Consider the following 22,442-nt stretch of genomic DNA (forward strand, 5'->3'; position numbering starts at 1 on the left):
GGTTGCCTCCTGTATAATTTATACTCGATGTCTCATAACAGTGTCTGTTTTCTTGATTTTGGTTAGCCAGTTGGCATCATTTTGATGGGTTGAAATCAGCTATAATGGGAGTATTTATTCCTCAAAATAGATCAATATGTTGGGCTTTGCCCTGAGACATGCTATTAATGCAACCTTGGAGGGTCTTGTCTCTTAAGTGACTCTTAAATTTTCTCAGTTTTTGCAAAGACTACTGCTAATGTTGCTGGGATGTAAATTCCAAAGCATATGGAACTTGAGTGTGGCAATGACTGTTTTCGTTGTCTTTCCTATACTGAAATATTGCAGTGTTAATAAACATGTAGGCTCTTGTGTACTTCTGGAAAGGCAACCCTCTACGTTCAGAAAACGTTATAGGCTTGTGTTGTCTTCCTTAAAAACTGATGGTTGCTTTCCTGTTTCCTTCTAGTGGTGGAGGGAAAGTAGCTCCAGCTCATTCCTCTGAGGACGGACCATCAAGAAAAGGTAAGCTCACAGCAAGGAAGTAGGTTTTGACCTGGTTAAAGCCTGAATACAAACACTTCCAGGAGTTATAAGTTCAGTTTCCAGCACCCGTACTCAACCATTTGCATCTCCGGTTTCTCCTGGGGAATTTAATGTCCTCTTCTGTCCTCCACAAGCACCAGATGTTGGTGGTGCACATACATACAGGCAATAGTTATAAAATTAAAATAGCTTAAAAGAAATTTCCAGAGTTAAGCACCTTGTTTTTCAAGACAGGGTTTCTCTATGTAGCCTTGGTTGTCCTGGAACTCCTTTTGTAGCCCAGGCTGGCCTTGAACTTGCAGAGCTCCACCTGCCTCTGCCTTCCAAGTGCTGGTACTAAAAGCGTGAGCCACCACTGCCAAGTGTTTTGCTTTGTTTTTTAGGTAAATGCAACAGTAGTTTTTCAGTTTTTCTGTGTAGCTTTGGAGCCTGTCCTTGAACTCACTCCTAGGATTAAAGGCCTGCACCACCATCACCACGTGGCTTCAGTTCTTGCTTTTCTAGTTGGCATTCACTACACTGGGACTTTTTAATAGGTCTTGTTTGGTTTGTATGCAAGGACTTGGGAAGAAAGGTCTTGGCAGCCTGGATTGGAGTGGGGTTAATTTCCTTTAGTACATGTTTTCTTAGAGGGAAGCTACAACAGGAAGATAGGTCACTTTATGTCATTTGAACTTGGTTTTGTGTTTCTGCTTGAATAGATGAAAATAAAGTAGATGGGGTGAGTGTCTTACGAGGCCAGACTGGGAGCTGCAGTCGCGGTCCTGGAGACGGAGGGAGCAGAGACCACTGGAAGGAGTTGGATAGGTATGTGTATTTTCTCTTCTCATTTGGAGTCTTATGATGTTAGATGCAGGGGGCTTTGTGAAGAAATTCTTGGCTTTTCCAAGTGTTACCATGTCGACCACTGAACAAACTAAAATTACTGTTACAGTTGGGGCATCTAAAATTTCTGCACTTGTCCCAGTGACACTGTTGGTCTGTGCTCGTGTCTGCAGGAAAGAAGGCAAAAACGATAAAGACTCGAGATCTGCACCTGAGCCAAAGAAACCCGAGGAGAGCCCAGCCTCTGTAAGTGTCGTGTGCTTGTGCCCACTTCCCAGCTCAGGTCTGCACCAGGCTCCTTTCTCTTGAGCTGGAGGAGTTGGAAGTGAGGCAGTGGTGTTTTTTCAAATTAGTGGAAAAAAGCTGTTGATGAGTCAGCATTCCTGAGTTCTCATCCTCTCCGTGTGTGTGTGGCTGGGAGTTCCCTTGGGACCCTGGCCCTCCCTGGCTGCTGCAGTGGCTAGAGGGACTCAGCCATGCCAAAGCATTGACATTCTGCTTCCAGTATTAGGTAGGAGACTCTCAGGCTCCCGTCACCTTGTCCCCCTCGTCTGTTACAGAAGTTCAGCTCTGCAAGCAAGTATGCTGCTCTCTCTGTGGATGGTGACGATGAGACTGAGGGAGACGACCACACTGAGTAGACCTCCACACGCTGTGCTTTCTTCTAGTCTCCACCCCGGAACACTCAAGGGCAAATCAAACCTCTATCCAGACAAGAAAAAATAAAACTCACCATCTCCTGGAGACCTTTCTTAACTTTTTTTAATGAAATGAAATTGTTTTGCATGCTGCTGCAGCCTTTTAAAGTATTGAAGTAACTGGAGAACCAATCACCATCGTAGCCTGAGAGATATGGCTACTGCTTTTGAATGGGGAAGTTGTAATGTGTTCTGAGGATACCAAGTGTGTGAGGATACTACCTGTGTGGCTAGTGCCTGGGGCTCCGTTCAGCAGGAATGTAGTGACAGACTCAGTCTCATAAGTTAGGCAGTAGAGAAAGGCACAAGGAAGCGTGCGATTTCTACCTTTTAAGATTTCTACCTTTTAATTCGTACCCTGTGATGGCACCTATGAATTCCCCAAACATCATCTGAATAAATTTTCCATCCTTGGAAAGGTAGATTTAGTCTCTCAAGTTATTTTAGTCTCCAGGAGGCTGCCAGCCCTTCTACTTTAATTCTGACTTAACTGGGGCCAGCCTAGAGGGAATTGTTTTTTGTTTGTTTGTTTGTTTACCCCCCAAGGGGGTAGTTGGGAATGAGTCTACAGGCCACTAACAAGTAGTATTGCTTGGGGACCAAAATAAATGGGAAGCTCAATCGTGGTTTGAAAAGCTTTGGTTGGGGGAGTGATCAGTTATTTTATACCAGGTAGTGCGGGAAATGGTGTGACCTCCAATAGACGCATGAATAGAACGGATCATTTCCTGGATGAGGAAGCACTTAGCGGTTGTGGGAAATTCCAGTCTTCTAAGATCTGTCCTTTCTAGAGGTTCAAATATATCCACATTCTTTTAAAACCTTATCACTCTGGTCATCTTGTGTTCTTGATGACACTTAGCCTTCCAAAAGCAATCTGTGTAAGTCGCACACCTGTTCCTACAGGCATTTTGTTGGCCACCGGAAGCTGTGGCCTGAGGACTCACTGCTTTTCTGAAGCAAACCAGTTCCGTGCCCGTCTGCCTGCTCCTGCTGCTGTCAGTGTTTCAGTTGATGGATGTGGTGGCATGGGGAGAGTTGAGTTAAAGGTCTTTAGCCTTGATGGGGTGTGAGGTTTCTGTACATTTCCTTCACTGGAACCCCATACTGGTGCTTGGGTTTCTAATGTGACCTAGACTGTGGCTTTCTGTTTATGGGGGTTGGTTTCTTGGCTTCCCTCAAGAATAAAGGATGATGCAAAGAACTGTTGAATAGGTTCTTGCTTCTCTTGCAACATAGTGGCTTGATGTCTGCTTTGTTCTGCACCTTTATGTAAGGATCAGCTCCAAAGAGGCCAAGCTTCCCTGTTGTAGGATGTCAGGATGCCTGTAGACAATGAGAACCTGGTCCTGCTGTGCAAGCCCTAGGCCTGCTGTGCGGGAGCTTTGGTTCAGTGTGCTGCAGCAGTGGCATAGCAGCTCACTTGATTGGCTAGTAGCAAGGAAGTGGGCTTTAGAGAGACCCACCGCTGAGTGGGTTTTCAACAGTTGGTTGTGGACAATGAGAAGGTTGTTTGCCCTCTTCACGTCTGTTTCCCTTCCAGGTCCCACTCTCTGCTCCTGTTAAAATAAAAACAGGGGTTGATTTATGTCCCGCTCCTGAATACATGTAAAATTTGTACAAAAATATCTTCTATGAAAATGATTTGTAATCTGTAGACATTATTACTTGGGAGATGTCTTGAGATGTAAAATCCCATCCTTTGGGTTGAGGGTTTTTTGTTTTTCTCCAATAAATCCAGTCTTTAAAGTTGAAGTTAATGCTGCAGTTTTTGGGTCCCCCTGTGTTTTTTAATTGCTCTTGCCTCTTTTCCGCATCTCCGGTTCTGGAGTTTTACATAGCAGTGGAGGTGTAGGCCTCTGTAGATTTGGTGACTTGATTACTTAAGCCCCAGCATTAAGGGCTAGGACAGAGACAGCCTCTGGAGTCACAAGAAGCACATTTGAGAGACTTCAAGATGATGTAGCACTGGCTGGTGGCCATTAAAGGCAGCTAGCTGCTTTTCTAGTTCCAGTTGCCTCTAGTGGTTTTGTTGTCTTTGTTTCTGAGGCCATTTTGTGGCAGCCTTGGCTGTCCTGGAGCTTGCTTTGCAGATCAGGCTGGCCTCAAACTCCTGTAGCTCCTGCCTCTGCCTTTCAAGTGCTAGGACTAAAGGTATGTGCCGCCGCCACCTGTTTTGTTTTGTTTTTCCTTTTTGGTTTTTTGAAACCGGTTTCTCTGTAGCTTTGGAGCCTGTCCTGGAACACACTGTAGACCAGAACTCACAGAGATGTGCCTGTCTCGGCCTCCTGAGCTGGGGTTAAAGGCGTGCACCACCACCACCTAACCCGTTTCTAAACTGAGATCGGTAGGGATCCATGAGTAGCTGTGCTGTGAGAGCGTTTCAGTGTGGCTAGATAGAGGGTTTCCCAGGATTCGCCCCAAAAGCTAGTCACAGCAGACCTCATAACCATCCAACTGGGGGCAGCCAAGGCCTGAGAGTCAGTTCTTCCTGCCTGTCATCCCGTGTCAGCCGGCAGGGTACCGCTCCAGACACAGGCTTGTTTTCTATCGGAACTGGGCACTGTGCTCTGGAATCCAAGGCTGTCAAGTGCTTCGCCAGTCCCAACAGTTCCTGAGAGTACTTGCTTCACATCTGCTTCTGGGAAGCAACATCTGATAAGTAAGCTTTGTTTCTCAGCAACCCCAGGGCTACAAGTGAAGGGGGACTTGCTTTCCCACCTCCACAAAAAGAAGTTTGGAAGAGAATGCTGTTCCGCCCACCTGCAGCGACCTCCTGGTTGGACAGTGCTGTCTGCCCCGTAGACAGCCTCTGGAGTTGGCTCTGCCCCTTGCACCACACTGTTCTTCCTGGCTCCTAGAGCCCAGGACAGCCCCACACTCCTCAAGACTGACTACAAGAAATTGATGGGCATGAGATCTCAAGCTGCAGACTGGGGTTCTTCCTTCAGTACCAAGATGGACCTCTTTCTGTATAGTCAGGGTAAGAATAGCTACATGGAGGGAGGTGAGTGAGTGAACACCTTTGTCCTGGCTCTCCTCCCCTGCTGCTCTCAGATGGCAATCACAATGGCTGTCTCCCCAAGCCACTCACTTTTATCCTATCCCCACCAAGTATCCTGCTTTAGATTCCTTTCCCTCAGTTGATACCTGGAGAGTAGTGGTCAAGCTTGAGCTGAGAGTCCAGCTACCCATCTTGTGACTTCCCAGTTCAATGCCTTTAAGTTCCTCTTAGTGGCTGTTTAGGCAGGGTAGGTAGTATACCAACCTGGTGTGAAGATCTAGTCCCACCCACCTTTAGGATCCAATCAGTCGTGCTCACTCATTAGTTTAGAGATTAAAACCTTTGTCCAGCCCTCAGTCCATGCCCTTGATCCCAGCACTGGAGAGCAGTCAGGTGAATCTCTTTTGAGAGTTCAAGGTCAGCTTGGTGTACAGAGCAAGTTCCATTCAAAGCCTTGGACATTCTGGAAAGGTCTGGATGTTAAAAAGAACTGGCTGCAGGCATGACTTAAATATGTTTTCATATTCCAGGTTAATTACATAATTAATCTTGCCACAGATGACCTTCAGCCTTGCCCTTTCCCATGAGCCTCCAATCCCTGCTCTGTCTTCTAACTTCTGCTCTCACCTCACAGCCAGTGCAGCCTCTTCATCTCTTCCCCTAGTCTCCTGCTGTCAAGTGTCCACTGGGCAGTCAGATCCAGCTTCTTCCCAGCTGCCAGGTTAGAATCAGGTGTCCATTCCCCAGTAGTCAGATCCAGACCGGCAACCCAGCCTTTGCTAGAGACAGGATGAGCACAGAACTCTGCTGAGATGGGGCAGACAGGCAGGCAGACCCAGAAAGCTTGAGCGGCCAGTGCTGGGTTGCTTTGGGCACCTATGCTAGCCTTGAACTCTGGGCATTTCCCACTTCTCACTGTGGAGATACTCCGGCTCCACCAACTTCCAGTATGTAAATTTCAGCGGGGAGGGTAGCAGCAAAACTGTTTAGGATCTGGAAAGGCAATAGGTTCAAAGACCACATCCCTCCCCTCCACCTCCCTCCGGAGTGTCACAACTCGAACTAGCACCATGGCCCACTAGTTTAATTCCAGACGTTCCTATCCAATATCAGATTTTAAAAGGGGGAATGAAATGACACCATCAGAAGAACTTCCATTGGCAAGACCCAAGAACACCTGGGCGATGGCTAAAGCCGTTGATTGGCGGGAGTTTTGCGCTCCCTTCTCTGGGTCCTCAGCTCTGAGTCCTTTGGGAGAAGAGACGACACAGAGAGCTCCAGTGGGGCACAGCATTAGGAAGCGGTGTCCTAAAACCTGGGACACCAGTAACAGGTGTCTAAGTCCGGCGACCACTCCAGGTCAGGCCTGGTTCAGACTAGATCCCGCCTTCGGCTCCTGCAGTATCCAAGAGGCGTCCGAGAAGCCAAGGCCTCACAGCTGTCCTCTGTATCATCTGGATCTGTGTCCACCTTCTTTTGGGAGTCCGTACAGATTACGCGTTTCTCTCCGCCCTTGTCCCTCTGCAGTCTCTCGGTCTGAGACTTCCCAGGATTGTCTTCCCACATGAATCCCTCCCCGGCTCTGGCTGCCAGCTCCGTCTGCAAGTCTCGCTGAGCCGTTCGCGGGAAGGGCAGTAGGAGGAGAGGAGGGAGAAAGGAGGCGGCGCGGGCGGGGAGCGGGTGGAAGGTGGCGATTGGAGCCCGGGAAGAAGGAGGGAGCCGGAGGGCGGGAGGAGGCGGCGGGCGCAGGGCGCGGAGGGAGGGAGCCAGCTGAGAGCCCGTCCCGCCACCTTTGCCGCCGCCTCCGCGTGTCGCGGCGCGGCTGGCCGGGATGGGCTGGCCCGGGGGCGCCCCCTGCTGCTGCCCCGGTCCGCCGCGCCCCCGGCCCTCCGGGCGCCCCCCACAGGTGAGTGGCCGCGCCACGCCGAGCGGGAACGCGGGCGGCGGCCCTCTGCGTCACAGCGCGCGGTCCGAGCCAGGGGCTGGCGCCAGGGGTCCTGGAACACGGCGGGAGCCCTCGCGGCGGGAGCCCGAGGCTGGGACTGCGGCCAGCACCGCCGTGGTCGCAGGGAGCTAGGGGACAGTTAGAGATCCTAGAGGTGACCAGGGGGCGGGGCACGGCTGTGGTCCTAGTTCAGGACGCCACGCCTTCCAGTGCCTCACTGCGCACTGCTGCAGGGTCAGGCCAGTCTCTGAATGCATCCCTAGTTCCAACGACAAGCGCACTTTGAACACAAGATGCCCGCGGCAGCTGGCAGCTGTGTTTCGGCCGTGGCCTGGCAGAGGGCATCCAAGCGTGTTCTTCTCCTGTACCCTATCTGTGACGCTGAGGCACAATGCAGGCACAGATGAAGCCGATCCTTCCTATAAGCCGTCTTCCACTTCTGTCCTGCCTAAACACCCCCTAGGTCCCTTTGGATACACCCTTGAATCCTACCTCCATTCCCCTCCCTTCTTTCCTGGGCCTCACTCCTCTGTGGCCCGGCTCCCAGCTTCTCATCCAACCACAGCTATTTCCAGGAAGGAGGGGTGTGGGGGTGGGTGGAGGGGTTTCTCCAAACAAACCCAAGGCTTCAGAGTAAGAGGGGGGCCTGGCTGAAGAGAAGCAAAAACAGATCTGGAATATTCCAAGCAGGAGGTGGGAAGTGAGGATCCGCGGGATCTGGTGATGCCAACTCAGCCATCCCTCTGGCATAAGTTGTCCTGTCTCCTTCCAGAAGTACTCCACTCCCTGGGAGACACTCGTAGAGCTGTGGGGCTCTTGGCCAGCCAACGCATTGCTTAGGCCACAGTCCCCATTGCAGTCACCTAGTGGACACTTTTCTAGTCAGAGTGGGTAGTGAAATCAACAAGGCCTTTCCCAGAGGAGGGGACTTTCAAGCCCCACCGGAGGCAGCAGAGGTGGGACTAGGCCTTACTGGCACAGAGGGAAGATACTGGATAGGAGATGGCACACTCACCAGGCACTACAGTGACCCATCTACCCCGCAGGACCGGTGCTGCCCACCTGGCCTTCAGCCTGGAATGTCCTGGGACACAGCCAGGACTCGGGTAGGGATCACAGAGCCGGTGGGCCTCTCCAGTTACAGTATGGGGGCCCACACCTTGCCACTCAGGTGCCACCTTCTAGCCAGGGTACACAGGCCACAGGTTTCATAAAGACCTGGGGCATACAGAGAGAGAGCTCAGGCTGAGGTGTCCCAGGGAGGTGAGGAGGAGTAGCTAGAGGTGGAGTTGCTCTGAGATGGTCAGTAAATACCATGCAAATGAGGATGACAAGGTTGTGCATTCTTTCAAGTGACAGCTACAGCATTCCAAGGGCTTGGGCTGAGAACCCCCAGGCCATTGACCCTTGTTTAAGGAAGATTGTTCCATCCTTTCCAAGGCCCCAACCACCTCCTTCCCTTGACTCCAGGGACAGGAAGTTGGCCCAATTCCCAGGAGGGAAGCAGGAGGCCCTAGAGGGGGTGGAGTATGTGTTGGGAGGGGGCCTCCTGTCCAATCTTCAGGCCCAGTGACAGCCACAGAGGAAGGAGAGCCAGGCCCAGAAGAGCCATGAAGGTAGTGCTCAGGTTTGGGGGGTTGCGTGGGGTGCTGGGTGCAGGGCACATAGCCAGAACTGTGATTTTATCTGGACCGCAGTAGCTGGGGTCTTCAGGTGGAGCCTTCCCAGGGCTTCGGTTGCAGCAGGATGGACCACTACTGTGGGCAGCTGGGCTTTCGGGCTGGAACTTGGCCTTGAGGAGGGCCCTGCAGGATCCTTTCCCATTTAACTTCAAGAAAGTTGGCCCTCGTTCCTACTTTGTTTCACCCTGAGGATTCTGAGTCCTGGCTGCCATGGGTACTAGTTCCCAGCTCCACTCCCTTCCCACAGGAAGTCCCAAGGGAGCATAGACTGGCTGGGGACACAGTGTTCTCTGGCCTTCCAGGCCTGCCCTGAGACCTGAATTCCCACCCCGCCTCACTGACTGATTCTGGGGATGAATCTCAGGACCACAGACCCCTATACAGGTGGCCCTCTGGGTGAGAGGCAGCTCCAGAGGAGATGGGGAGAGCCAAAGATCTTGGGCTGACACTCCCAGCAGGGTAGATCCTGGGAATCTGATCTCCTGGCCTCCCCCACATCCTCCCCCACCCCACTTCCTGGAGCAGCGACCTGCCCCCTTCCCGCCTGCACTTCCCTCCACTTCCAGGGCCAGGCTTCTCCACACACCAGCTAGACAGCCTCCCCTCCACCCAAGGGAAGAGGCTGCCTGGGCCAGTCTGCTTCCAGGAAGCCCCAGGCCAGGCCCAGCATTGTTCAGGCCTTGCAGCCAAGAGCCCAGCCAGCCAGACACCATGAAGTCCAGCGGCCCTGTGGAAAGGTTGCTCAGAGTCCTGGGGAGGAGGGACAGCAGCCGGGCCACCAGCAGGGTAGGAGTGCCCCACCAGCAGGGCAAAGGTGGGGCAGGGTGGAGGTGGGGGGGGAGGTTGGGGGGCGGTCAGGATTCAGGCCAGACCCTCTTGCTAGTTTCAGCCTCTTCTGCTCCTTACGCTGCCTTAGTATTCCCCTCATTCTTCTGGCCTCGGTTTTGACGTCTCTGTGTATTTCCTGGTTTGAGCTTGAATTAGCCCTGGGGGTTCAGTTATGAGCTTAAGCCCTGACCTCCCAGGGAAGCTTGAGAGAAAAGGGATGGGAAGAAGGGAATGAAAGGTAGGGAGGAAGCCAGGTCTCCAGGCACTCTAACTGGGAGGTTGCCTTCTACTGACGTCATCCGCACATGATGTTATCAACAAGTATGTCCAAGTGTCGTAGTGGGTCCACCTCCAGTCCAGAGGAGTTCTGGAACAGTCAGGAGACCAGAATTGGTGCTGTCGTTGTCCTCCCCCTTGCCTTTTGAAGGTGTCACCACTGTGGTGGGAGAGGAGGGAACGGGAGTTTGGATACAGAGAATGCGTCTGGCGGATGGTCCACAGACGCGGCTGGGAGGGGTGGACTGGGATGAGAGGGACTGAGTAGACCTGGGCAAGTAGAGGGAGCTCAGCTACTGGCCTCACAACTCAGCACGGGGAGGGCACATACAGAGGCAGCAGGCAGCTGCTGTGCCGCCCACTGCGTCATCCTCCGTCCAGCTGCTGCCTGCCGCCCCAGTACACAAAGAATATTAAACTTGTTGTTCTGACCGTGGGGGAGGAGCATGTCAGCTGCCTGCAGTGTGGGGACATTGAGAGCCAGGGGCTCAGGACTGGCCGAAGCCAGTCTGGGTGTTGTGTGACAGCGTGCATGTGTGTCTGGGCCGTCAGCTCACAGTATCCAAGCCTCATCAGCGGAGGGCAAGATAGCAAGAGTCAGACCCCTGCTCTGCCATGATTCGGGCAGTGGCAACGACAAGGACATCACATAGCAGGGCCACGTGAGGGGCCTAAGTGATCTCTTAGGGAGGAGTTGACCTAGCCAAGGTGACGCAAGGGGTCACATTCCAAGCCCTGTAGAGGACAGGCCCCATGACTGCCCTTGAAACAGCTGTGGCCAAGTGTGCTTGGAGTTCAGAGAGAGCGGCGCTGTCCTACGGCACGGCTCCTGCCCAGCCTGGAGATGGGCCCACTAGGAACTCACACCTCTATTTGTCTGCCATCACGCCCGCAGCCTAGGAAAGCAGAACCACACAGCTTCAGGGAGAAGGTTTTCCGGAAGAAAGTGCCAGTGTGTGCAGTGTGTAAAGTCACCATCGACGGGACAGGTGTCTCCTGCCGAGGTGAGGTGCTGTTCCCTCCTACTCTGAGCCCTCCGCTCCATGCGCCACTGTGCTGCCGACTCCAGGAGCAGGCAGACTCACAGAACAGAAACAAATGCCCTCGTTCACATCCACCTTGCCACAGCCAGGAGACCTGACTCTGCTTCCTTCCCATCCCCACCTGTGATAGGGGCTTCCCTTCCTCCTCACCTCCATTCATCCTAGATAGAACCTCTGGCCCTTTCCCCTGACTCAGGAGCAGAACCTGCTGTTACCCTGTCCTGCTCACCACTCCAGCAATCTAGTGTTCAGTCCCAGGGTTGGCTTTCAGGCCCTGGGGAAGTGGAGGATGGCCACTTCAGTGCTCCCATAAGTCCCTGCTAACCTTTTCCTCCCTTTCCTCTCTAGTCTGCAAGGTGGCCACACACAGAAAATGCGAAGCAAAGGTGGGTGTCTGGTCCTAGCTGACGGGGATGGAGCCTTCCCACTGCCCAGACAAGGCTTCTTCAGCCACGCTGGCATGGTTCTTCCACCCAGTCCCGGTCATTCCTAGAGACCCCTCCTGGGTGGCAGGGGTGTTGTGCTGGGCCCTTTAAGAACTACCCTGCTCCACCCCTGGAGGGTTGGCCCAGGAGGGTGGTCAGTGAGACAGCATTTGTCTTGGTGCTGTGCCCAGGCTGCAGCTGGCTGGGGGGGGGGGTGGAGGGGGGGTAGGGGAAGGAGGAGGGGGAGGAGGGGGGGGGGTGGGATAGAGAGGGAGCAGGATTTCAGAGACCAGGCAACAGAATAGGCTGAGCTTTCCCTTTGGGAAGGGTCCTCAGGGTGCCTGAGTTGATCTTACCCTGGGTGCTGGAAGGACTGGGCCTCTTCAGCCCATACTGTAGGTGGTACCCACTGTCCACTGAGAACCTAAGGCAGTCCCATCTCTGAGGAACATTCCTGGTTCTCCTCCAGTACAGGGGGGTAGTCCCAGGGCCTCAAGCTAGCTTGGGGGAGCTATGTCCCCATGGGTGGGGTCTCGACGGTGAAAGAGACTAGTGTCCACCCCTGGCCATTGCCTGCCTGCCTGCCTCTATATATAACTGCTGTCCTGCAGCTGGATGAATGGGGGTCTGTTTGGGCAGGGGGCTGAGAGCCAAGAGCAACAAGCAGGGGGCCTGAGAGGTGGGGGACCAGGAGGCTAGAAGCAAGGCTCCCTTAAATAGAAGAACCTCAACTGGAGCCTGTATTCAACAGTTGACAGCCCCTCCACCTTGCTGCTGAGGCCCTTACTCCCATCTCCTTCCAGGTGACTTCATCCTGTCAGGCCTTGCCCCCTGCGGAGCTGGTGAGTGTGCTCTAGGATGGGGCAGGGAAGACAGGAACTTGACTAGTGTTCAGAGGTCTGGTGGTCTCAGAGGGTCTCCAGGAAGTTACTAAAACTGAGCGCTGTGGGTATTGACTGTTCTAGCTCTTCACTGTTATTGTCTTCTAGGGCCTCCTGGGGGGCTGGAGACCCCCCCAACTCCCAGGGAATAGACACAGACATGTCCTCCCACCCCCCACTCCAGGTCCAGACTAGTCACTGCCCCTGCCCTAACCACTCCCATTTCCTCCCCCACCTCCTCCCTCTAGCGGAGAAACACTGCCCCAGTCCGGCGCATAGAACACCTGGTAAGGGATGCTAGGGGCCTGGGCAGGAAGGGGCGCGTGGGTTGCTTTTGGGAGACCACAGCTTGTGGAAGTTTGGACTAGGATGCTTAGAAGAGATGCATCCAAAGAGATGTCTGCATAAGGTTTCTCGTCCACTAGGGGTCCACCAAGTCCCTGAACCACTCAAAGCAACGCAGCACCCTACCCAGGTGAGTGAGGGCGCCCGGCGAGCCCACGTGGGCACTTTCCACCGGATCCCCACTCAGCTCATGACAGTGACCCCCAATAAAACACCCCAGGACAGTGCTCCTCCTCCGGACCACGCCCCCTCAGGATCTAGCAGACCTCCCAGCGCTCCCCATTACCCTTTTCATCATCCTAGCCGGGTGGGGCACCTGGCCTCTGTTCCCTAAGTCAGCTTTGCGACCTCTGCCAGGAGCTTCAGCCTGGATCCGCTCATGGAGCGTCGCTGGGACTTGGACCTCACCTATGTGACCGAGCGGATATTGGCTGCGGCTTTCCCGGCCCGGCCGGATGAGCAGCGACACCGGGGCCACCTGCGCGAGCTAGCCCACGTGCTGCAGTCTAAGCACCGGGACAAGTACCTGGTGAGGAGCGGGTCGACCTGATTCAACCAATGAGAGAGCTGGGAAGTCCAAATGGGCAAGGCTACTGTTTGCCATCAATCCCTGAGATGGGGCTGACAGGGGGCGGTGTTGGTGTGCAAGGCCGGGGCGGGGCCTGAGCTCGGTTGGGCGAGAAGCAGCTCGCAGAGAATCCAGGTCCAGAGGATTGCAATCTTTCTTAAGAGGAAGATTCTCATTGAGGGTCCACCTCCAGCCCCTCTGTCCGAGGGTGCCTTCATCTAACTCTTCTCTTTATTTCAGCTCTTCAACCTTTCAGAGAAGCGACATGACCTGACCCGCCTGAACCCTAAGGTAGGAGGATAATGGTCTGTCTGACCTTAGCTGAGCCAACCCTGGGAGAAAACTCTGCCTCCTTGATATTAGTAGCAGTTGACATCCACTTTACTCTTCTTTTTTTTCCTGAAGTTATAACTTCATACTCTTCTTTTTTTTTAATTAAAAAAGATTTTACATACCGACCTCAGTCCCCTCTCCCTCTTCTCCACTCTTAAACACTCTCCCATATTACATACCATTTAAGATGCCTGAAAACGTGGTACAGATTGGCTGAAAACTGTGCCCAGCTACTGTGGAGTGCTAGCAAGCCCCACCTCGCCCCAGGGCTGCTGTTTTCCCATCGTGCCCTCTCACCTCCTTGTTCCTGCTCCCCCTCACACACAGTTGTACCCCCTGTACTTTTCCAGGTGCAGGACTTTGGCTGGCCTGAACTGCATGCTCCGCCTCTGGACAAACTGTGTTCCATCTGCAAGGCCATGGAGACGTGGCTCAGTGCTGACCCCCAGCACGTGGTGGTGTTGTACTGCAAGGTGGGCTGGGGCCTCGGGGTTATAGAGCTGAGGCAACCTCAGCCTCGACCACGCAGGCCCCACAACCATCTCTTTACCTCCCAGGGGAGCAAGGGCAAGCTAGGGGTCATCGTCTCTGCCTATATGCATTACAGCAAGATCTCGGCAGGGTGAGTTGCCCTGCCCAGGGGCCCTTCCTCATCTTAGTCTGTAAGCAGAGTTCTATACTGTAAACTTGGTGTGGTACCGCCTATCTCCACGTGGTGCCTAGCACTCTCCAACAGATGGGCTGGGCTAGTTTCCTAGGGCTGTCAACAAAATGCCATTAGCTGGCGTAAGATAACACAATTGTCTCACAGTTCTAAGATGCTAAAAATTCAAAGTCAAGGTATCAGTGGGGCCTTGCTCTCTCTGTGACTCTAGGCAGACTCCTTCCTTGCCTCTTTCCAGCTTCTGGTGGTGGCTGGCAGTCCTTGGCAGTCCTTGGCTTGCAGCGGCATCACTCCAGCCTCTGCCTTCATCATCAAATGTTCTCTTTGTGCGTCTGTTTCTGTTCTTCCTCTTCTAAGGGCCAACCCCACCTTGCTCCCGCATGACCCCATCTTAGCCTATCTAACATTTGCAGAGGTACTTTTGAGGTGCATTTCTCTGGGGGAGGGACACATCTCAACTCATCAGATGGGCTAACTGCCCTCTTTTACAGGTGAGGAAAGTCTAATTCAGGGGACAATTGCCTGAGGCCCCCAAAAACTGGGAAACTGTACTACAGGGCTTCTAGCTTTCTTTACCACTGGGGGTCTGCTCTACACTGAGGAGATCTCATGGTTCCTCCTTCCCTGGGGCTTAGGCATGGAAGGCCAAAATGAGACTAATCCATAAGCAACCCCGCCTGCCCTGTTCTCCCCAGGGCAGATCAGGCGCTGGCAACTCTCACCATGAGAAAATTCTGCGAGGACAAGGTGGCCACGGAACTGCAGCCCTCCCAGCGCCGGTGAGCAGCCCAGTGGGGAAGGGCTGATCCTCTTGCTCAGGCAGCACACCTGAATCCTACAATGCAAAGGATCCAGGCACTGTCCCAAGTTCTGGGGACTCAGAACAAACAAGGTTAGGCTCTCGTGGCATTCATTCCACTAGAGTGGAAGACAAGAAGCCACGCACAAACAGATTAGGTCATTCTAGCTGAAGGTGTGGTTCGTGAAGAAAGTACATCAGAGGCTTGTGAGAAAGGCTTTACGGGAGGAGCCGAGCTTGCCTCCTTGAAGTTTAAAAGAACATTCTAGGTCTCCCAAGGTTTGGTAGTTAGTATGAGGCGCCCTCTAGAGGAAGACACTGATGCTTTCTTTCCTTGGCACACTCTCCACCAGCTATGTCAGCTACTTCAGCGGGCTGCTGTCTGGCTCCATCAGGATGAACAGCAGTCCGCTCTTCTTGCACTATGTGTTTGTACCCATGCTGCCAGCCTTTGAGCCCAACACAGGTGAGTCCACCTGGGATGTATTCCACAGGAACAGCCGTTTCCCACCCCCACTTCACCCCACATGTCTTCCTCTACCCCTCCAGGCTTCCAGCCCTTCCTCAAGATCTACCAGTCTATGCAGCTAGTCTACACATCTGGAGTTTAGTGAGTGCTCTGTTCCCTGGCCCTGACACCTGCCCGTGCCTGCGTCCCTCTGTCTGTCCCCAGCCTCCCCAGGCTCCGCCTTCTGGCTCCAGCCAAGGAAGTACTCTCTAGGGCCTGACTCTACATGGCCACCTCTGTGCCCTCCCTGGATGCTTCTGACTGTTCTGCCTTCTCTCTACCCAAAGTCACATTGCAGGCCCCGGACCCCAGCAGCTTTGCATCAGCCTAGAGCCAGCTCTCCTCCTCAAAGGCGATGTCATGGTGAGGGGGATCCTGAGGCTGGGGACTGTAATGGAGTGGGGGCTTCTAGCCATATAGTCAACTGACCAGGTATCAGTTCAAGCAGGACTGGAGGGCCCAAAGGAAACCCTCCACCTGGTATCCCGAAGGAGAGTTCACCTTGAAACAAGGGCATGGCAGAAGCTGTCAACTGGCAGCCCTTGGGGTAAAGGCACAAATAAGGCAAGATGGATATGAAGGCCTGACCCCAGACTCCTGCCCTCCTTCAGGTAACCTGCTATCACAAGGGTGGCCAGGGGACAGACCGAACCCTTGTGTTCCGAGTTCAGTTCCACACATGTACCATCCATGGGTCACGGCTCGCCTTCCCCAAGGACCAGCTGGATGAGGCCTGGGCCGGTGAGTCAGGCTTATAAAGTGGCAGGTGGGCAGAGACGGGGTGCCAGCAGGGCCTGGCTCCTCACCACCACCTCCTCCACAGATGAGCGGTTCCCCTTCCAAGCCTCAGTAGAGTTTGTCTTCTCTTCCAGTCCTGAGAAGATCAAAGGTAAGTGGGAGCAGGAAGGGTAAAGTGCTGAGGGTATTGGGGGACCCCTGATCTTCAGTACTCAGGCGGCTTTCTACAGGCAACACCCCACGGAATGATCCCTCTGTCTCTGTGGATTATAACACAACGGAGCCTGCTGTACGCTGGGACTCCTACGAGAACTTCAACCAGCACCATGAGGACAGTGTGGATGGTGTGTGGGGTGGAGGACAGTGGGGATGGTGTGGGTGGAGGACAGTGGGGATGGTGTGGGGTGGAGGACAGTGGGGATGGTGTGGGTGGAGGACAGTGGGGATGGTGTGGGTGGAGGACAGTGGGGATGGTGTGGGGTGGAGGACAGTGGGGATGGTGTGGGGTGGAGGACAGTGGGGATGGGGTGTGGGATGGTGGGCTGGCGGAGATATAGCTTTGTGGTTTGTGTGAAGAGGCACACTAAGGTGTTAGTGATGTCCCCACTCAAATTCTTCTCCACTCAGGCTCCTTGGCCCACACAAGGGGCCCCCTGGATGGCAGTCCTTATGCCCAGGTGCAGAGGGTCCCCCGTCAGACTCCACCAGCACCTTCTCCAGAGCTTCCCCCGCCCCCCATGCTCTCTGTCAGCAGCGACTCTGGCCACTCATCCACACTCACCACAGAACCCACAGCAGAATCCCCTGGCCGACCACCCCCAACCGCTGCTGAACGTCAGGAGCTGGATCGTCTGCTGGGAGGCTGTGGAGTGGCCAGTGGGGGCCGTGGAGCTGGGCGTGAGACAGCTATCCTAGATGATGAAGAGCAGCCCTCTGTGGGTGGGGGCCTGCACCTTGGGATGTATCCAGGTCACAGGCCTGGCCTCAGCCGCCACTGCTCCTGCCGGCAGGGCTACCGGGAGCCTTGTGCAGTCCCCAATGGGGGTTACTACCGGCCAGAGGGAACCCTGGAGAGACGACGGCCCTATGGAGGCTATGAGGGACACCCCCAGGGCTACACTGAAAGCTCTATGGAGAAGAGGCGCCTCTGCAGGTCACTGTCAGAAGGGCCATACCCCTACGCATCTGAGCTCGGGAAACCAGCCAATGGAGACTTTGGCTACCGCTCAGCAGGTTACCGGGAGGTGGTGATCCTGGAGGACCCTGCAGTACCTGCCTTATGCTCATGCCCAGCCTGTGAGGAGAAGCTGGCCCTGCCCACAGCAGCCCTGTATGGACTGCGACTAGAGAGGGAGGCTGGAGAGGGGTGGGCCAGCGAAGCAGGCAAGCCTCTCCTGCATCCAGTGAGGCCCGGACACCCATTGCCTCTGCTGGTGCCTGCCTGTGGGCATCACCATGCCCCAATGCCTGACTACAGCTGCCTGAAGCCACCCAAGGTGGGCGAGGAAGGGCATGAGAGCTGCTCTTATGCCATATGCCCTGAAGGCAGGTATGGGCATCCGGGGTACCCTGCCCTGGTAACCTATGGCTATGGAGGAGCAGTTCCCAGTTACTGCCCAGCATATGGCCGGGTACCTCACAGTTGTGGATCCCCAGGTGAGAGCAGAGGGTACCCTAGCCCTGGTGCTCACTCGCCACGGGCTGGTTCTGTGTCCCCGGGGAGTCCACCCTTCTTGCAGTCCAGGAAGCTGGGTTATGAGATTCCTGCAGAGGACGGAAGGGACAAGTACCCACTGCCTGGGCACCCGGCCTCAACAGGAGGACCCTTGGCATCTACAGGTGAGGACAGTAGAGTGGGAGTGTCCAGGGCAGAGGAGGGTTCTAAATGCTGCTATGGGTGCATGGGTGGGAGGGAACTGAGCCAGACAGAAAAGCAAGCTCCTGTTCACAGAGCCCCTCTCCCTATCTCAGAGTCACCTGAGCTGTCCTGGAGGGATGGCTCCACTGGGCACAGCACGCTGCCTCGGTCTCCCCAGTGCACTGCCTCTTCAGAGCTGTCTGGTCCCTCCACGCCCCTGCACACCAGCAGCCCAGTCCAGGGCAAAGAAAGGTACACAGGGGGCCAAGGCTACTTGGGCACTTTGTCTGGTATCGGCAGCCCAAGGCAGGGACTGTCTGACCATCTGCATTTCCCCTGCAGCACCCGACAGCAAGACACCAGGTCTTCCTCCGTGGCACCAACTCAGAGACTGGGTCCTGGCGAGGCCTCGCCCTCTGTTGTCCAGGGAGGCACTGAAAAGGCTCCTGAGCGGCTGGCCAGCAGCAGGCCTGAGCCACCAGACCTTAGCCCTTTCTCCCACACCTCCCCACCCAGCTCACCCAATGGCTGGCCTCAGGAAAGGAGCCCAGGGAGTCAGCCCAACAGTGCCAGTCCTCGGGGCCCTGTGCCAACCACCCTGCCTGGACTCCACCATGCTCCCTGGCGGGGCCCCCCAGACAGCCCAGATGGTTCCCCCCTTACTCCCGTGCCTACCCAAATGCCCTGGCTTGTGGCCAGCCCAGAGCCACTCCAGAGCTCGCCCACCCCTGCCTTCCCATTGGCTGCCTCCTATGATGCCAGTGGTCCCACTCAGCCACCACTTCCTGAAAAACGACACCTGCCTGGGTCTGGGCAGCAGCCATCACCACCAGCCAGAGGCACCAATCAGCACGTCACCTTTGCAGCTCCTCTCCCAGATGTCACCCAACCCCCAGGTATAAGGGGGTTGTAGGACAATTGGATGTCCTTTAAAGAACCTCACCTCCCAGAGAGACCGTGGGGACCCCTGGGGCTTGGACTCAACCCCTCCCTCTCCTAGAGCACCATTTACAGGAGAACCAAACCAATGTCAAGTTCGTCCAGGACACGTCCAAGTTCTGGTACAAGCCGCACTTGTCCCGTGACCAAGGTATGAAGTCAGAAAAGGTAGTGTGCCCATCCCACCCCACTTCCAAGGCCTGTCTTGGCTGTGAGTCTCATCCTGACGGTTCCCTCTGTCTAAGCTCTTAGTGGAGTTGCTCAGCAGCGGCGACTCAGCTTTGGCCTCAGACTAGCTGTCCAAAGCCCTATGACTCCAGGTCCCAGAGTTCCGCCATCCACACAGCTGTCGGAGTGGGAGATTTGGGAACCTGCTAGTGGGGCTGTGGAGGCTGCCAACCAACTCTTAACTTTTGCCCTGCAGCCATCGCCCTGCTCAAAGACAAAGACCCTGGGGCCTTCCTGATCAGGGACAGCCATTCATTCCAAGGAGCCTACGGACTAGCCCTCAAGGTGGCTACACCCCCACCCAGCGCCCAGCCCTGGAAAGGTAGAGGATGCTCTAGCTGAGGGAGCAGGTGTGGCGAGGGGAGAAGCAGTAGAATCAAATGTAGAGCGATGCACAGGACAGCTCCATGAAGGGAAGGGGCAAGGAAAGCCCACCAGGGAGCAACTGAGATCCTGGAATCCAGTAAAGCTTCACTTTTACACCCCTCCCTCCACTCAGGGGACCCCTCAGAGCAGCTGGTTCGCCATTTCCTCATTGAGACTGGGCCCAAAGGCGTGAAGATCAAGGGTTGTCCTACTGAGCCCTATTTTGGTGAGTCTGAGAGGGCTCTAAGGGGTCAGTGAAGGGAGAGGCCTCAAGAGGGCAGTAGAGAAAGCCTGGCTATCCATGTGTCCTTCAGGATGTGTTTCCCTCCCCTTGCAGGCAGCCTCTCTGCCCTGGTCTCTCAACACTCCATCTCCCCTATCTCCCTGCCCTGCTGTCTGCGAATCCCCAGTAAAGGTGTGTAATGTCTCCTCAGCTCTCATCACCCCTACAGCCAAATCCAAAAGGCCTCCTCCCACCCCTTCCATTAGGGTAGCTAAGGGAGTAGTCCTCCAGCACCTAGGGAAACCTCTCCCTCTTGACCTTCCTTGGTGGCCCTCATATCCTCAGATCCTCTGGAAAAAGCCCCAGAGGCCCCAGTGCCTACGAACATGAGCACAGCAGCAGACCTCCTGCGGCAGGGAGCAGGTAGGAGGCCTCCTTCCCCTCCCTCCCCCTGGTGCTCAAGAGGACACTGTAGGCTCCATTGATAGGACGGTGGGAGGTAGACCCACAAAGGCGGAGAAGCCCCATGTTGTCAGGAAGCAGGAAAGGGGTCACAAGCTAAGTTTTTGGGGTTCACAAGCTAAGTTTTTGGGGTTCACAATACAGGAGTCACAGCTGCTGCAGATCCCTTGGTGTCTGGGAGGCACCTTTCTAACTTGTCAGTGTGTGGTTCTGTGCATCCAAACAGCACTTGGCAGAGAAATGCACAGGACGATGGGATGAGAAGCTGAAGCGTGACAGAACCTGGTTCTGGCAAAGCCATGCTAGCTCATCAACCTACTTCCTGTCTCTTTAGCCTGCAGTGTGCTCTACCTGACCTCCGTGGAGACAGAGTCACTGACTGGTCCGCAAGCTGTGGCCAAGGCCAGCTCCGCAGCTCTGAGCTGCAGCCCCAACCCAGTACCAGCCATTGTCCACTTCAAGGTTTCAGCTCAAGGCATCACACTGACAGACAACCAGAGAAAGTGAGCCTAGAGTCCCAAGGAGGGGACTGGATTTTTTTCTTCTTTTCATGTATGTGTGTGGTGTATGTGTACATACATGTCTGCATTATGTATGAAGAAGCCACTTTGATAATTAAGAATCTTTCTGGTCCCTGGTTTTGGTCGCATATGACTTTAATCCCTGTACTCAGGAGGCAGAGGTAGGTGGATCTGAATTCGAGGCCAGTCTAGTCTACCTTATTGAAACAAGGTCTCTCAAACCCAAAAATCAGAGACACAGCTAGTCTTGCTAGCTAGCTCTCTGCTGGGACTTCACCTCCACTTTCTGAGGCTGAACTGCGTGCGGGTCCTGGGGACCCAAACTCAACTTTTAGCTTGTATGGCTACTCCATGATTTTAACCCCAGCCCAGAAACCTGGATTTATTTCTTTCTAAAAACTAATTTATTTACTTTTATTTTATGTGCACTGGTGTTTTGCCTGCATGCATGGTCTGTGTGAGGGTGTCAGATCCCCTGAACTGGAGTTACAGACAGTTGTGAGCTGCATGTGGGTACTGGGAATTGAACCTGGATCCCCTGGAAGAGCAGCCAGTGCTCTTAACCTCTGAGCTGTCTCTACATCTTTGAAACCTAGATTTCTTTTTCTTTTTTTCCTCCTTGGTTTTTCAAGACAGAGTTTCTCTGTGTAGCCCTTAGTGTATGTAGGCCAGGCTGGCCTTAAACTCAGAGTTCCACCTGCCTCTGCCTCCTGAGTGCTGGGATTAAAGGTGTGCGCCACCACCAGTGGCAAACCCTGGATTTCTAAGTGTGACTTCCCTTCCCCAACTCCTCACAGGCTCTTCTTTCGCCGCCATTACCCCGTGAACAGCATCACCTTCTCTAGCACTGACCCCCAGGACCGCAGGTGAGGCTTCCTCTGAGCCCCTCCCCAGACTGTGGTCCTGTCGGCCTCAGGCCCAGCTCGCCCTTTAGGAGCTGTGCCCTGGCTGTCCTCCTTCAGGGCTCTCTCTTTACAGATGGACCAACCCCGATGGAACCACCTCCAAGTGAGTCTCCCTGCAAGCCCATCCCTGCCCTGGTAACAAGCCCCCCACACGGCCAGCATTACTCTCTTGTGAAAGGGAGGCAAGGGCCCATGCGTGGCTTTGTCCCTGTAGGATCTTTGGTTTTGTGGCCAAGAAGCCAGGAAGTCCCTGGGAAAATGTGTGTCACCTCTTTGCGGAGCTTGACCCAGACCAACCAGCAAGTGCCATAGTCACCTTCATCACCAAAGTTCTACTGGGCCAGAGAAAATGAAGGAAAGCCGAAAGCTCGGAGCTCACATCCACACTGCGCTCGCCCAGCACCCACAGCTCTCACTGCCTTGGCCTGGACTCAGGCCTTAGGAGCCGGTGCCCACCCTATGAAAGTGTAAGCGGCACCAGCCTGGGCCACTCTCCTTTTCTGCCCTTGCCTGCTGAGCTAACTGAGTGGGCCCATGAGATGACCTGGCACGTGAGCAGATGGCAGAGGCAGGTGTGAGGGGTGAAGAAGTATCAGTAGTGGAGGCCTGGTGGGGAATGACCCTGCCAGCTCCACCCAGCTGCAGGTCCCATCATGGAGAGAGGGAGAGAAGCGTGGGAACTTTCTGCGCCCCCTCTGAACAGAGACCAGAGTGGGATCAAATAAATAGAGGAAAAAAGAGAGTCTATTTTTGTGTAATAATAAAGAATTTCTATAAACTATTGAGGAATTGATTACTTCTTCATAGGAAGAAAAAAAATGCACATTTTCAAGAGACATCCCCTTGCTGGCCT

The 22,442-nt window shown here is 54.4% G+C and overlaps 2 protein-coding genes and 1 long non-coding RNA gene across 7 annotated transcripts in view; 2 read left to right on the top strand and 1 right to left on the bottom strand.

Moving 5' to 3' along the window:
- The window catches only part of Eif4b (eukaryotic translation initiation factor 4B), a 26,358-nt gene extending 22,555 nt beyond the window's left edge, over nt 1–3,803 (top strand). For 2 of the 3 annotated variants that reach the window (XM_038341965.1, XM_038341967.1), the window contains exons 11-14: nt 449–504; nt 1,227–1,332; nt 1,524–1,596; nt 1,911–3,803. In XM_038341965.1, coding sequence (XP_038197893.1) covers nt 449–504; nt 1,227–1,332; nt 1,524–1,596; nt 1,911–1,991 — 316 coding nt within the window. In that variant the 3' untranslated portion in view covers nt 1,992–3,803. The remainder of the gene's footprint in view (nt 1–448; nt 505–1,226; nt 1,333–1,523; nt 1,597–1,910) is intronic. The other variant, XM_038341966.1, reaches the window with a different exon arrangement.
- On the bottom strand, nt 2,095–6,860 carry LOC121677303. Its single transcript, XR_006020873.1, has 2 exons — nt 5,680–6,860; nt 2,095–3,607 (listed from the first exon to the last, which is right to left on the bottom strand). It is a non-coding gene; the product is annotated as an uncharacterized LOC121677303 (long non-coding RNA).
- Tns2 (tensin 2) lies at nt 6,834–22,372 on the top strand. 3 transcript variants are annotated; one of them, XM_038341964.1, is made up of 29 exons: nt 6,834–6,958; nt 10,679–10,787; nt 11,175–11,212; nt 12,055–12,093; nt 12,381–12,419; nt 12,558–12,607; nt 12,835–13,006; nt 13,286–13,336; nt 13,729–13,851; nt 13,936–14,000; nt 14,738–14,821; nt 15,195–15,307; nt 15,391–15,451; nt 15,637–15,712; nt 15,961–16,090; nt 16,173–16,238; nt 16,318–16,431; nt 16,715–17,926; nt 18,059–18,197; nt 18,288–18,841; nt 18,946–19,035; nt 19,309–19,434; nt 19,612–19,704; nt 19,816–19,893; nt 20,047–20,124; nt 20,498–20,666; nt 21,482–21,550; nt 21,663–21,692; nt 21,804–22,372. In XM_038341964.1, exons 1-29 carry the CDS (start codon nt 6,884–6,886, stop codon nt 21,940–21,942), a joined length of 4,182 nt encoding a protein of 1,393 aa, XP_038197892.1. In that variant the 5' UTR covers nt 6,834–6,883; the 3' UTR covers nt 21,943–22,372. The 3 variants fall into 3 exon arrangements, with proteins under 3 accessions (XP_038197892.1, XP_038197890.1, XP_038197891.1); XM_038341962.2 differs by lacking the exon at nt 6,834–6,958 and adding an exon at nt 8,180–8,613; XM_038341963.2 differs by lacking the exon at nt 6,834–6,958 and adding an exon at nt 8,702–9,465.
- The last annotated feature ends 70 nt before the right edge of the window (nt 22,373–22,442 follow it).

This window comes from Arvicola amphibius, chromosome 9 (assembly GCF_903992535.2).
Source record: "Arvicola amphibius chromosome 9, mArvAmp1.2, whole genome shotgun sequence".
In the NCBI taxonomy this organism is placed as follows: domain Eukaryota; kingdom Metazoa; phylum Chordata; class Mammalia; order Rodentia; family Cricetidae; genus Arvicola; species Arvicola amphibius.

What these genes read in the sequence shown, in the direction of transcription:
- Tns2 (XM_038341962.2), top strand. Translation starts at nt 8,527, where the DNA reads ATGTGTTGGGAGGGGGCCTCCTGTCCAATCTTCAGGCCCAGTGACAGC. An exon ending in GACAGGTGTCTCCTGCCGAG is followed by an intron (nt 10,788 to 11,174) that starts GTGAGGTGCTGT and finishes TTTCCTCTCTAG; the next exon opens with TCTGCAAGGTGGCCACACAC. An exon ending in AGCCTTTGAGCCCAACACAG is followed by an intron (nt 15,308 to 15,390) that starts GTGAGTCCACCT and finishes CTACCCCTCCAG; the next exon opens with GCTTCCAGCCCTTCCTCAAG.